We start from the raw sequence: 12,309 nt of genomic DNA on the forward strand, positions 1-12,309 counted from the left end.
CTCAAACTGCCCGGACTTGACCGATAGTAGAGCAGATAAGGTGCTAACTGGAAAACTGTAAGGCCTTGACACAAGAGACGATAGTGAAAGGGAATCGAGACTCACGTTGCATTCGAGGCTCCAGCGACATCCGGATGATCATGGTATTGGCAGCGGTCTATGTCGCGCCACGAGTTCCTACCCCTCCTTGGACGTGTCGCAGGAAAGCTGTGAAGCCTGATGCTAAGGTCTCGTAGGTAATCTATCGTATAGTGTGCCCTGCAGTTAGATTGCTGAAGGCACTCTATTTTGTAGTTTGAGCAAGCAACCATATCAACCAGCAGTTTCCGGAGTTTCGAGTCTTCTGGAGTATTGTCGTAGATATATGGGATGGTGCTTGCAGGCACGTTGTTCCAGTCATCGATGATTTTGTCGACGAAAGCGTCGATGGCTGCGTTCTTTAGATCGGGTATGCCACGGGCATCTCCGAAAACATAGATCTTTGCAAGCAAATTCGCTGTCAAGGGGACTTTGCCAGGTTCAGATGAAGGCTCAAAGAGCTTGCCGGTGTACATCCACCCAAAGAAAGTCTTAAAAACCTCGACGTCATCATTATCCAGCTCGACCGCTCCAGCCGTAGCTTCTCGAAACTGTCCGTGAAAGGCCGCCTTAAAGTACGTCGAGTAGTTACAGATAAGCCCTTTGTGCGCGAAGAATGCTTGCTTCTGTCTGCCGACCTTGATGGTGACCATGGTGTCGTACAATGGACTGTTCTGTGTTAGTAGCTCACATGTGAGGACTACATTGCAGCACGTACGCGGATGGAGCCGGTGCAGCGTTCCGTGGGCAGCTTGGTGAAGGGGCCGTAGCCATGCTTAGCGACAACGGTATTCGTAGCCGCCTAGCGGAGGGCTGATGAAGCTGTGTCGTTCGGAGGTGGTAGATGGCGTAGTGACAGCTTGAAGATCTGAGTAGTTATAAATGCTACTGAAGTGAATCATGGATCTTGGCACTTGGGAACGGTATTGACGCCGTTAGCGAAAGGGAAAGAAGTATCAATAATCGTAGCCTATGCTCCAGTGGCTGAGTACCTCAAGCTCGGTGGCGTCTAGAAATATTGGCTATCAAATTCAGCGTGAAGCGAATAAGATCTCCCGCGTCAGGGATTGCAGTGACCTGTCGTGAATCACCGTCTCCAGGGAAAAACCAGGTACGAGCGCGTGATTGCAAAGAAATCGCGACTGAGGTGGACTTGGGACCGTGTGCGCTACGCGGCGTCACTATGCGCTTCCACTCAAGCCTTTAGATCCCACAGGGTCAGAGAGACGTGGAATCATTGACGTGCTAGGGCTCGGAGATATTAAAGTTCAATAGAAGCTGGATGTGGTGTATCAGAGTCGGAGTGCTGGAGTCAAAACTACCACTGCAAGATACAGAGGACTTGACACGGTTGGGCTTTGAGACATCGACACAAGCAGCTTTGTGGCCGAGTTGTTCTATCCATTTATATCTTCGGTCAACAGGTAAGGGCAGGCTGGAACGTTACTGTACAACGATTGCAGTTCATCTAGGCATGTTTCTCCGCAACAATCCTTGTTCACAGCTCCTGTTAAGATGTGCCGCGCGCATGGGTTGATATAGGAGCACAAGTTTCTGCAGCAGTAGAAAAGCTGTCGGTTGAGAGGGCAGTGTCTTTACGCAAACTATGGCATGAGGCTCAAGCATGCGGACGATGGGAATAGTGCTTTCAGCAAGCATAGCATGAGAATCAGTTCAATTTGAAACCCAATGTAGTGGTATGGAGGCTTATCACGAGAACTTTGATGAAGTGATGTTGGTGACGAGAGATGGCATGCCCGCGTGTGTCATCACGTGACCGTGCGGTGCTCACCCCAGTCAGAGATGGATAGCCGTCCAAAGGCTGATGGACTGCACATTTGTTGCATTTGGTTATCTAAGTGTAAGACATTCTATGGATAGCCCTCCATCCAACCGAGGCCCGATATATTGCTGGATAGTGTTACACCCCAAGTATAGAGCCTGATTCCCCCTCGATGAGTTTCCATTCAAATGCGGAAGGCTCCGTTCAATTCAAGCCGCGTTCGAAAACTGAAAGTTCCAGATGCCGAGAAGCTGGACGGTATTGATGATTAGAGACCAAAAACCGCGAAGGGATCATTGACAAAACTTCATCCAGTCTTGGGCGCAACTTCAGGCCCGCTGCGACGTTTCCATCGAAACTTGCGTAGCGGTGCCGGGCAGGTCCGCCTGACAGAAGTTTGCGACGGTGGAGGAGACGGAGAGTATGGGGCGGCCGGAGCGTGGTCATGGTAGTCGCATTTGTTGATCTTTCGCCATTCCGCCTGGGAGATAGACTTGTAGACTTTGCCAGAATCTTGATGAGCCACCACGAGATCCATCAAGAGCTCCGAATGGCAACCAGGACCCAGCTTTCTCACGTCGAATGTCTTCATCACCATGTCCACGGCTAGCTTGCGAAGCATAGAATCTTCCGGTGTATTCTCGTACATGTACCTGAGCGACGTAGTAGGCATTACCCACTCCTCGCCACTCTTGTATAGAAGGGCATCAATGGCGGCATTTCTGAGTCCGGGGATACCGCGTGCATCTCCAGAGACGAAGATCCTGCAAAGCAAGTTGAAGGTTAAGGGGACGCTGCCTGCTTTCGCAACCGTATTGGGATCCCAGAGCTGCCGCGTATAGAGCCAGTAATAGTAAGCCTCAAAGACCTTTGGATCGTCGTTAAGTAAGTAAATCTCCACTTCATTGCTTTCCTTGAGCTTCCCATTGAGAACGGCCTCGAAGTACGAGGAGCTGTAGGTTAGGACGCCCTGGTGAGCACAGAACTCCTTCGCATCATTGCCACTGCCAACCTCGATGCGTACAAGCGAGTCGAAATCATACGCTGAACTGATAAGATGTCAGCATCAGGAGCTGCCCTAGATTAAACCATGCCTTTGCTTACCATGGCGGAAAAGGTGAGCCAGGACAGTTTGAATGTTGCAGATTCGAGCCGCGTTTGGCCGCAGCGGTGATCGTTACCGCAGCGGTGGTCATCTGGTATGTGAATGACTGAGTCTGCAGAGGTTGATTGAGCTTCTTGTAGAAGTTGGGCTCTTCTTGAGTGCCGCGCTACCCGCTCGCTACCAAACCTAATTCGAGGTTTTCGACCTGGTGCTGCTTACTTCGACGCGGGTGTAGCTTAAGGATATCTTCGGGTGACCAATGCAGGAAGAGCGTTACCCTGCCGGACATCCTGTTACTCTGATCGCAGTTAATTGGTCTCACCCTTTGCTATAGTCACGAGCCCAGCTCAGTCTCGACTCGGCATCATGTAACTGCGGAGCAAAGGTATGGCAATGTGTCCTCAAGACAACCTTTGGTTTTCGCACAACTGAACCCTAGCACAGTGAACGGTCGAACTACGTCATATGAGACAGAGTTGGGACAATCTGCAAGAATTAATCAATGCGGGTAGTAAGGGAGATATCGACTCTTGCGGTTTTATGCGAAAGACTGCCGGACCAAATGACTTCACTGCACCGCTGATAGAGGTAAATCGCTGTCTTTGGTGGATGACACCATTTGCAACGCGTGATCACGAAAGCAGCGCGACTGAACGAGGAATTGTGGACTGTGAGCTTACCGCTGCTGAACGATTAAGTACATGATCCTCCAACGTTGGCACTTTGCCTAGTTCCCCAGGCACTGTATAGTGCTCTGTTGTGATTGACAAGAAAGCGGTCTGATTCGTCGACAAACTGCAGCCTGTAAACGACTTTCGAAGTCAATCAAGATATGAAGAAATAGCCCACGCCATCTCCAAAGCAAACAGAGACTCTACGCAAACCCTCCATAGATGTTTGACAGCAAGATCAATAGCTGAGTAAGAAGCTCCGAAGATGCTTGCGTGACAGCTACGACGACTACACCACAGAAACAATCATTCGCAGAACTCAAGCTGATTCAACAGTCTCCAGCGCTTCCGTATACAGGCGACGGCGTACCTACCCCTTCATCGACGTGACCTCGGTGTGGTCGTGGTACTCACACTTGTTGATGAGTTTCCAGTCGTCCTGGCCAATAATCTTGCGGTTTCCGGTGACGCGTTGCATCTCCACGGCCACCTCAGTCGAGAATTCCCAGTGGCACGGAACTTTGAGAAGGACCTTCACATTGCGTGTCTTGATGACCTGATCGACGGCCAGCTTCCTCAGCAAAGAGCCCTCCAGCGTATTTTTGTAGATGTAGTGGCTTTGGGTTGAGAGCAGTACCTCCCATTCGACGCCAATTTTGTCCATAAGGGCATCAATGGCGGTGTTCCGAAGCGCTGGTATACCGCGTGCATCGCCGAAGACGTAAATTCTACAGAGCAGATCCCAATCCAGGGGGACGCTCCCGGGACTCAGGCTCTTGTCCCATAGTTGATGCGTGAAGAGCCAGTAGAAGAAGAGTTGGAAGACGTCCGGATCGTCGTGAGTCAAGTGGATCTTCCGCTCTTCGCCTTCCTTGAAGTGCCCTGGCCTGAGAGCGCCCTGAAAGTACGTGGAGTAGTAGGTGAGAGGGCCCTCGGCAACTCGCCAGGTCCGCTTCTTCCTGTTTCTGCCGACGGTGACTTCGATGACCGAGTCGTTGTTGTAGATCGGCCTGTTCAAACATCAGTGATTTAGGCCAGGTGCCGAGATGTGTCGCTGCTTACACTGGAGGAAAAACTAGGTTTGGACAGGAACTATCTTCTTCACGCTTGCGCTTTCCCAGGGAGGACCCCGAAGCTTTTTGAAGGGCTTGTGCCATGCTCGGTGCCGGTCTCTGCCTCGCGAAGATCGTTGAATTAGGTACCGTTACTGACTGGATCAACGTAAGGATGATACACTGGTAGCCGCGTTGCTAGTATGTCTGGAACAGAGTGGGATGGCTCTGTAAAGTAGTGACAGCTGCTGAAAGAGAGATAGATTGGAGGTGATCCTGCCGTGGTCTTATATGAAGTGGCTGAGTCGCCTACCGACTTGTGCGAACTGTTCACAGCGTTGTCATAATGTGAATGGCAACACAACGAATGTTCTACCTGCGTGACAACAGAAAGAACACTGCTGTCCTTCACGCAAAATCTGAGCATCTGGTATCGGATAATGAAAACTCTAGAAGGCTGGACGAAAAGCGAAGAGTATGCTGGGTCTCATGTAGGCAAGATTCAAGATAAAGACACTTTGTTGTAGTTGATGGGGAAGCATAGGGGAAGCTGGAAGCAAAGGCGAAGGCAGAAGATGCCGCTCATGGAATTTGATGGGTACGTTCCAACCGTTACATTCACATTCTGAGAGCCACCACACCAATGCGGTCAAGTGAACATTATCTTGACTGCCTTGAAACAGCTTCAAACTCCCCTGTTGATAAGCTTTGCAGCACTCATGAATATCCACAGATGCAGTTGCAGTAGGAGTATCCAGCGGAGTTGGTGATACACTGAAAGAGGGATATCCGGTCAGTTCATTCGTTTCACAACAGTGAGAGAATGTGCAACGGCTGAAGGATAACGGGACTCACCCTCGAGCGTCCGCAATGAAGGTACCCGTTGCATCCACCGTTCTTCTGGCAGCAATACGTGGCGCAATCTACCGTACACGTCAATCCTTGAGTCGTCTGAAGCGGACAGCGGAGAACATACTAACGCAGCCACGGCGCTAGATTTATGTCAGTGAACAAAAGCGATGAGAACTAGAGGAGCAGCGGTACCTCGAGGGTGTGTGCCTCTGGCGAGCTATCGAGCTCACCGACTGGTGCAGGTTCAGCAGCCGGCGCGGCGAAGGCAATGGCGGCGAAGAGGGCGACGATGTTGATGAGCTTCATGATGGTTTGCGGCTTGGGGGATGTTGACTTTGAAGTCAATTTCGAGGTCTGAGGACTGCTGTGGAAGATGCTGTACACTGCGGGGAACAAGGTGAGGTTTATGTATAGCCCCGATACGAGGGGTTACCTCGCTAGCAAGGGACGGTGTTTCTCGTGGTGCATCAAATGACCTGCGCTAGATGTTCTGCATTGCTCTCGAAGGAGTTCAGATTAGCGAGAACAAACAAGATCCACAGCTCGCGTCCAAGAAACCGGCTCCAACTGGCATTGTGAGACTCTAGCCTTGCATATGGCGCCTCTCACGCGGTCGTCCCGCAGGAGAGGTATTGAATGGGCACCGGGACGCCTTACGCCGCCACATGGGAGATTTTGTTGACCATTGGATACAATGGAAAGCTGGAGCGTTGCATGAAGAGCAAACAGCCAACCACCCAGGTAACTACTGCAACTCGGTAAGTGTTTTCCAGATGATTTAAAGCAAATAAGGAAGCTGAGGAGTGCTAGCAACGGAGTTTGGTCCCCAAGCGCCCCGAGCCGCTTTACCCCGCAATATCGGGCAGTAGCCGCAACGCATATCCTATTCTCGCCTTCCAATGAGAAGATCGATAGAGACCCATTAGGCTTGCTTGGGTTTTACTTGATCCGGGTATACTTCCGGATTCAACACGAGAGACTGAATCTAGGGAAGCCGATAGGGTCGAAAGGCTTTATGCGGAGGTCAGCAGCGGTGTAACGCTCACTCCAAACAGGGCAGTGCTGGAGGGCCAGATGCACTGCGTACCTTGTTTGCGTTGTTGCCGGAGCTGAGATACTCGTTCTGCCAGTGGGGATGTTGTGAGCGACGGTCACGTGGCAGCAAGCAGCGGGATTCCGCCTTCCGCTCTTGGCGTATGCGGCAGATCGCCCGCTCGCGCAACTGCCCCATGCTCGCAATTTTTCGAAGCCGCATCGAAGGCTGCCAACCCTCAGCGCCCACACACTCTCCACCCCCACCATACCCACACCATGCCGCAAACCAAAGCAACGAGGAAGTTCGAGAAGAACCGCCTACCAGACTTGCTCAAGAAGCGGAAAGAAGTCGCCAAAATCAAGCAGAAGCAGCAGATCAAGGCCAAGCGGAAAGAGAGAAAAGCCAAGGACAATGAGCGCGCTGAGGATGTCGAGGATGCGAAACCTCGGCAGGGGAAGAAAGAGGCTGGTGGGAATCCGTTTGGGGATATGAGTGTGGACGAGTTCTTCCAGGGCGGCTTCGACATACCTGAGGACCCGAAAAAGAAGGGCAGGCAGGGCGCAAAGCACAAGGAGGTTCCTGCGAAGACGGGGAAGAGGAAGCGAACACAGGGCGAGGAAAACGATGAAGCAGCTTCTTCGCCAGCGAAATTTGGGGAAGAGGAGGCCGCGGCAAGCGATGCGGAAACAGATTCGGAAGCCGACCTTGGCGTACACAAGCAAGAGCTCGATGCGTTGGCGAAGAAGGATCCTGAGTTCTTTAAGTACTTGCAGGAGAACGACCGGGAGCTACTCGACTTTGAAGAAGACGCGGACCTTGCTGGTATTGATGCGCTGAGCGACAGCGGGGATGAGGGTGCGCCTAAGAAGAAGCAAAAGAAGGACAAGAAGCACGACGAAGAGATGGAAGACGATGCAGGCAACGAGGTCACGAAGGCTATGGTTAAGAAGTGGCGGACGGCCATGACGGAACAGCGCTCGCTGCGTGCCACAAGGGAGGTCGTTCTGGCTTTCCGTGCAGCGGCGCATCTTAATGAAGAGGATGACAAGCAGTACAAATACTCCATCTCGAATCCGGATGGTAGGATCGACGGACTTTACTTCTGCTCTGAGTCGTCGCTAACCTGGCTGTAGTCTACCATGACCTGCTCATTGCTGCCCTCACCCATATACCTGAAGTCCTCCAACACCACCTACCCGTCAAGGAGACAGCAGCGGGAAAGATGTAAGACCGCTTGTCTCGTAACTCGATACACTCGACTGACTCCCTGTCCAGCCGCCTACCCTCCGATACCAAAAAGTACCGCACCCTCACGCCTCTCCTCAAGTCGCACACCGCCTCGCTCCACCACCTTCTCGAAAACCTATCCGACACCTCTACCCTCAAGCTCACACTATCCTCCCTCCTCCCTCTCCTCCCATACGTCCTCTCCTTCAAAAAGGCGCTCCGCGACCTTGCCCGAACCGCTGTCTCCATCTGGTCCGCCTCTTCCTCTACCGACGCTACCCGCATCTCCGCCTTCCTCGTCCTGCGGCGCCTGATGGTAATCGGCGACCCCAGCATCCGCGAAGCAGTCCTCAAAGCCGTCTACACCGGGCTCGTCAAGTCGAGCCGCGCGACGACAGTGCACACCCTAGCCGGCTTGAACCTAATGAAGAATTCCGCCGCGGAGCTCTGGGGTCTCGACGCCTCAGTCGGCTACACAACCGCCTTCGGCTTCATCCGACAAGCGGCGATCCACCTGCGGAACAGCATCACGAACAAGACCAAAGACAGCTACAAGAACGTGTACAACTGGCAGTACGTGCACTCGCTAGACTTCTGGAGCCGCGTCCTAAGCGTGCACTGCGACGCGCTCAAAGAAGCCGAACGAGGCCGCGAGAGCGAGTTACGGCCGCTCGTGTATCCCGTCACGCAAGTCACGCTCGGCGCCATGCGCCTGATCCCTACGGCGCAATACTTCCCGCTGCGCTTCCAGCTCGTGCGGAGCCTGTTGCGGCTCAGTAGGGCGACGGGCGTGTATATCCCGCTGGCCCCGGCGCTGCTCGAGGTCCTGTCCTCCGCGGAGATGAAGAAGAGCCCCAAGCCCAGCACGCTCAAGGCGCTGGAATTCACGACGAGCATCAGGGCCGGCGCGAGTTACCTGCGGATGCGCGTCTATCAGGACGGTGTCGGCGAGCAGGTCGCGGAGCTGCTGGCCGAGTTCTTCGTGCTGTGGGCGAAGAACATCGCGTTTCCTGAGCTGGCGCTGCCGGTGGTGGTGATGCTGAAGAGATGGCTTAAGGAGGCGAACAATAAATCCACGGGCAACAAGAATGGGAAGGTTAATGGGATGGTGGCGCTCGTGATCCAGAAGCTTGAAGCGAACTCAAGGTGGATTGAGGAAAGGAGGGCGAAGGTCGAGTTTGCGCCTAATGATCGGGCGGGCGTGGAAGGGTTTCTTAAGGAGGTCGAGTGGCAGAAGACGCCGCTGGGAGCGTTTGTGGCGGGGCAGAGGACGGTGAGGGAGGAGAAGGCGAAGGTGTTGGAGGAGGCGAGGAGGGAGGAGGAAAGGAAGAGAAAGGAGGAGAGGGACGAGGAGCAGAGGGATAGGATAGAGGAAGTTGATGGCGTCGAGAGTGAGGAGAGTGATCAGGATATGGAAGACGTATCTGATGAAGAGGATGAGGAGTAGGCTGAGAACTCAGACATCCTCGTAGCTATTGCCAGGGCATAATCGCTTCGACTGCATTTGTTAAGATTCGTGAACACGTGACTGTCCTCGAAGCTTCCAAGTTTAGACTGATGAACCCCGCCGCAGTTCACTCTTCAAGTAATGGACAACATACAGTCACAGCACAGCCAAAAGGTCGGCGTACTGCAGGAACAAGTCCAGATCTCTGCACAATGTCAACCGAGTGTTCGAGAATGAAAACGTCGCGCCTCCTCAGCCTCCCAGCTGAACTCCGCCTTCGCATCTACGAGTACACTCTAACCGCCCCGGACAACGCTATAGGGCTTTACTTCTCCTACCAGACCAACCGGGTCAAACCCGACCTTGGACTCGGCCTCTTGCGTACCTGCAGCCAGATCTATCACGAGGCGCGTGATGTGTTGTACACTAAGAACACGATCCTTCTAGTCTCGAGCAGCCGAGAAACTCGTCTCCCACCACACGCGCTGCGAGAGCTTCGACATCTGTTCGTCATGGTCAACTACGGCTTCTTGTCAGATGTATGCGAGGCCGAGAATGTAGATTCTCGCATGCTCCGAGCCATGACGAGGTTGCAGAGCCTCCGCCTTTGTGTCTTCGATCAATTCCATTTTGGACGAGACGGCTGGGGCACAATGCTTCCGAGTCTTGTCGAGAGTGTTCCTGCGGGCTGTGAAATCCGCTTTGGATTGCGAAGAGATGTGGAAAAGGAGTTTGTGTGCTCTTATCTTGGAAGGAGCGCGGACGAGAAGACGGTGACTGGAGAGGTCGAGCGATGCGATTTGGAAGAGGCGATGGCGAGAATCGAAGCGTCCAAGGGCGCGAAGTCGGGATGCAATGCTCCGCCGTCTGATCAAGCTGGATCTCGGGCCGTGGATGAGTTGGATGAGGGTCCGAGGACCTGGTGATTGCTGCAAGAGTTGTGGAATGATTCTGAGCTATTGCATTGCGGTAAGCTTCACTTTGTACTGCATATAGGTAGGATTTTTGTTAATCTTCGAAGATCAAATCCCAGCCTTCTGAAGCACGTATCGGGTACGGTTGGCATCCAACCAGGACGTTCATCCCTTACATGCACAGGGCTTTGTATTTGCGTAACGGCATCGTCAACACAGCCTGGTGTTCAGTGAGCGCTTCCGGCGCAAACATACTGAGGCTCCGATGCGGTTCCTGGAACGGAAATCTCCCACCAGGACCCGAACCAATGGCCGCTGAAGTATTAATTGCGCTGTCATAGAGATGTTATCGCTATAAAAAGCACAGCTAGGAACCACCTTGCCCTAGGCGCGATCCTTCGGGCGGATGCGAGGCTCACTCTGCTCAGCCTGCGTGCGAGCCTCGTCACACCACAGCTCCTTCTATCCTCAGTGATACTTTCAGGGTCACACTGTACGCCTCCCTTACATGGGCTCCGCTGCGGTGCAGACAACCTTTTAAGCTTAGCGTAAGTGCAAGAATTATCGCTACGTTGGCACATGGCGTACCGAGTAGGAGCTGTCACGATTGCAAGAAGCGGAGGGGAAGCAATCAGGAGCGGAGGGAAAGAGTTCATGAGTTCTGACTCAAAACATCTATTAAGAAAAATCTAGATGTGGTTACCCATCATGTCCCTGTGGGGTATAATGAAGCCTCGCAAAGCTTCTCCTATGGTTCTCTCAGCCAAACGCCAACAAGAGGATCAACTCCTAGAAATGCCACTTCCTCAATCTACACCCAAACCGCCCCCATCTATCCCAAAGGTTGTACAAGAAGAGAAAACGTATAGTGTCGCTCTCAGTCTGCCGCCTACATTAGGAAAACGGCATACCCAACAGCCGCGCCCAAGGCAGCCCAACCAGGATACTGCAGCCCGCCTATCCTCATTGCGCCCGAATCAACCCCACCAGCGGCTGTGGTCCCGTTCGGTAGCGTTCCGTTGATCAGAATTGTCTGCGTCCCATTCACATCCCCCACAGTAACGAGGCTCTTATTCAGCGCCGCGTAACTCCCCCTGCCAATCAGCTCGCGCATATACGTCTCGTCGTCCGTCTCATCGCACCCGCAGACGCTATACTGCTGGCACAGACACTGCACCGGGCGCGTCATGTTGATGCCATTCGGGAAGGTCGCGTTGGCCGCGCTCTCGTTGATGAAGCGGTACGGGTTGTTGTAGCCGTAGACGTAGGCGCCGTAGAGCCAGAGGCCGGGGAAGAAGGCGAGCCCGGCGACGGGGAGGAGGTACAGGGGTGAGATGCCCCGTGGACTCCGCGAGCCGGCTGTGTAGGGCACCACGGCGCCGCCGCCGTAGTAGCGGCCCCCGCCGAAGCGCGGGGTCACGCCTGTGCCGGTTGAGGTGCGGCCGCCAACATTGGAGTTGCCGCGCGCAGCAGAGGATGAACTGGAACTGGAACTGCTGCGGCCGCCTGGAGGGGGTTGTTAGTTGGCCTGTCTGAAGCCTAAGAGAGGGTGGAGAAACTCACCTCCTGAACTGGAGCCGCCACTACTGCGGCCGCCGCCGCCTTTGCGCTTCTCGAGCGTGTACGGTATTGAGGGTGCGTGCGCCTCTAGGAATTCGGCGCTGCGTATCGAGAGGGCCTTGATGTCTGAGGGTATCGAGAGCGCGTTGGTGGCTGATGCGGCGCCGAGCGCGGCGGTGAAAAGTGTCGAGAACTTCATGCCGTGTAGAGAGGTGAGGTGATGGAAGAGTCGGTTCGATATGAGAATGCGCTCAGGTGTTGCGATGTTGTTGAAGCTGTGTCGTAGTGGAGGTTGCACAAGTGACGAAAGGGGTGAAGTGGCGTGTGTGGGTTGAAGTGTTTCGATTGTTGTTTGATGCAGGAATCAAGCAGTAGCGATGCGAAGATGAAGGCAAATGGCAGGGGCCAGCGAGTTTATGTGAGTAACCGACGCTTACTAGAAGGTACTCTGCTGCGCAATGCGGCGATGAGGATGAGTAAACTAGCATCTAGTCATACCGTCATGCCAAGGCAGATTTACACAGCAAAGAATTCATATTCAGCCCTACATTACGGCCGCCTTCTGCTGACCAGCGCTATGACGA

The 12,309-nt window shown here is 53.6% G+C and overlaps 6 protein-coding genes across 6 annotated transcripts; 2 read left to right on the forward strand and 4 right to left on the reverse strand.

Moving 5' to 3' along the window:
- Positions 1-157: 157 nt before the first annotated feature.
- On the reverse strand, positions 158-852 carry W97_06458 (uncharacterized protein; the record flags this gene model as incomplete). Its single annotated transcript, XM_007784332.1, has 3 exons — positions 158-241; positions 309-747; positions 797-852. 3 exons carry the CDS (start codon positions 850-852, stop codon positions 158-160), a joined length of 579 nt encoding a protein of 192 aa, XP_007782522.1.
- Positions 853-2,168: 1,316 nt separating this feature from the next.
- On the reverse strand, positions 2,169-3,057 carry W97_06459 (uncharacterized protein; the record flags this gene model as incomplete). The annotated part of the gene is made up of 2 exons (XM_007784333.1): positions 2,169-2,910; positions 2,966-3,057. The coding sequence occupies 2 exons, from the start codon at positions 3,055-3,057 to the stop codon at positions 2,169-2,171; spliced, it is 834 nt and encodes a 277-aa protein (XP_007782523.1).
- A 950-nt stretch (positions 3,058-4,007) lies between these two features.
- On the reverse strand, positions 4,008-4,794 carry W97_06460 (uncharacterized protein; the record flags this gene model as incomplete). Its single annotated transcript, XM_007784334.1, has 2 exons — positions 4,008-4,647; positions 4,700-4,794. 2 exons carry the CDS (start codon positions 4,792-4,794, stop codon positions 4,008-4,010), a joined length of 735 nt encoding a protein of 244 aa, XP_007782524.1.
- A 2,058-nt stretch (positions 4,795-6,852) lies between these two features.
- On the forward strand, positions 6,853-9,251 carry W97_06461 (uncharacterized protein; the record flags this gene model as incomplete). Its single annotated transcript, XM_007784335.1, has 3 exons — positions 6,853-7,657; positions 7,711-7,801; positions 7,853-9,251. The coding sequence occupies 3 exons, from the start codon at positions 6,853-6,855 to the stop codon at positions 9,249-9,251; spliced, it is 2,295 nt and encodes a 764-aa protein (XP_007782525.1).
- Positions 9,252-9,484: 233 nt separating this feature from the next.
- On the forward strand, positions 9,485-10,177 carry W97_06462 (uncharacterized protein; the record flags this gene model as incomplete). Its single annotated transcript, XM_007784336.1, has 1 exon — positions 9,485-10,177. The coding sequence occupies one exon, from the start codon at positions 9,485-9,487 to the stop codon at positions 10,175-10,177; it is 693 nt and encodes a 230-aa protein (XP_007782526.1).
- An 877-nt stretch (positions 10,178-11,054) lies between these two features.
- On the reverse strand, positions 11,055-11,924 carry W97_06463 (uncharacterized protein; the record flags this gene model as incomplete). The annotated part of the gene is made up of 2 exons (XM_007784337.1): positions 11,055-11,671; positions 11,729-11,924. The coding sequence occupies 2 exons, from the start codon at positions 11,922-11,924 to the stop codon at positions 11,055-11,057; spliced, it is 813 nt and encodes a 270-aa protein (XP_007782527.1).
- Between the last annotated feature and the right edge of the window lie 385 nt (positions 11,925-12,309).

This window comes from Coniosporium apollinis (genome assembly GCF_000281105.1).
Source record: "Coniosporium apollinis CBS 100218 chromosome Unknown supercont1.32, whole genome shotgun sequence".
Taxonomy (NCBI): Eukaryota; Fungi; Ascomycota; class Dothideomycetes; genus Coniosporium; species Coniosporium apollinis.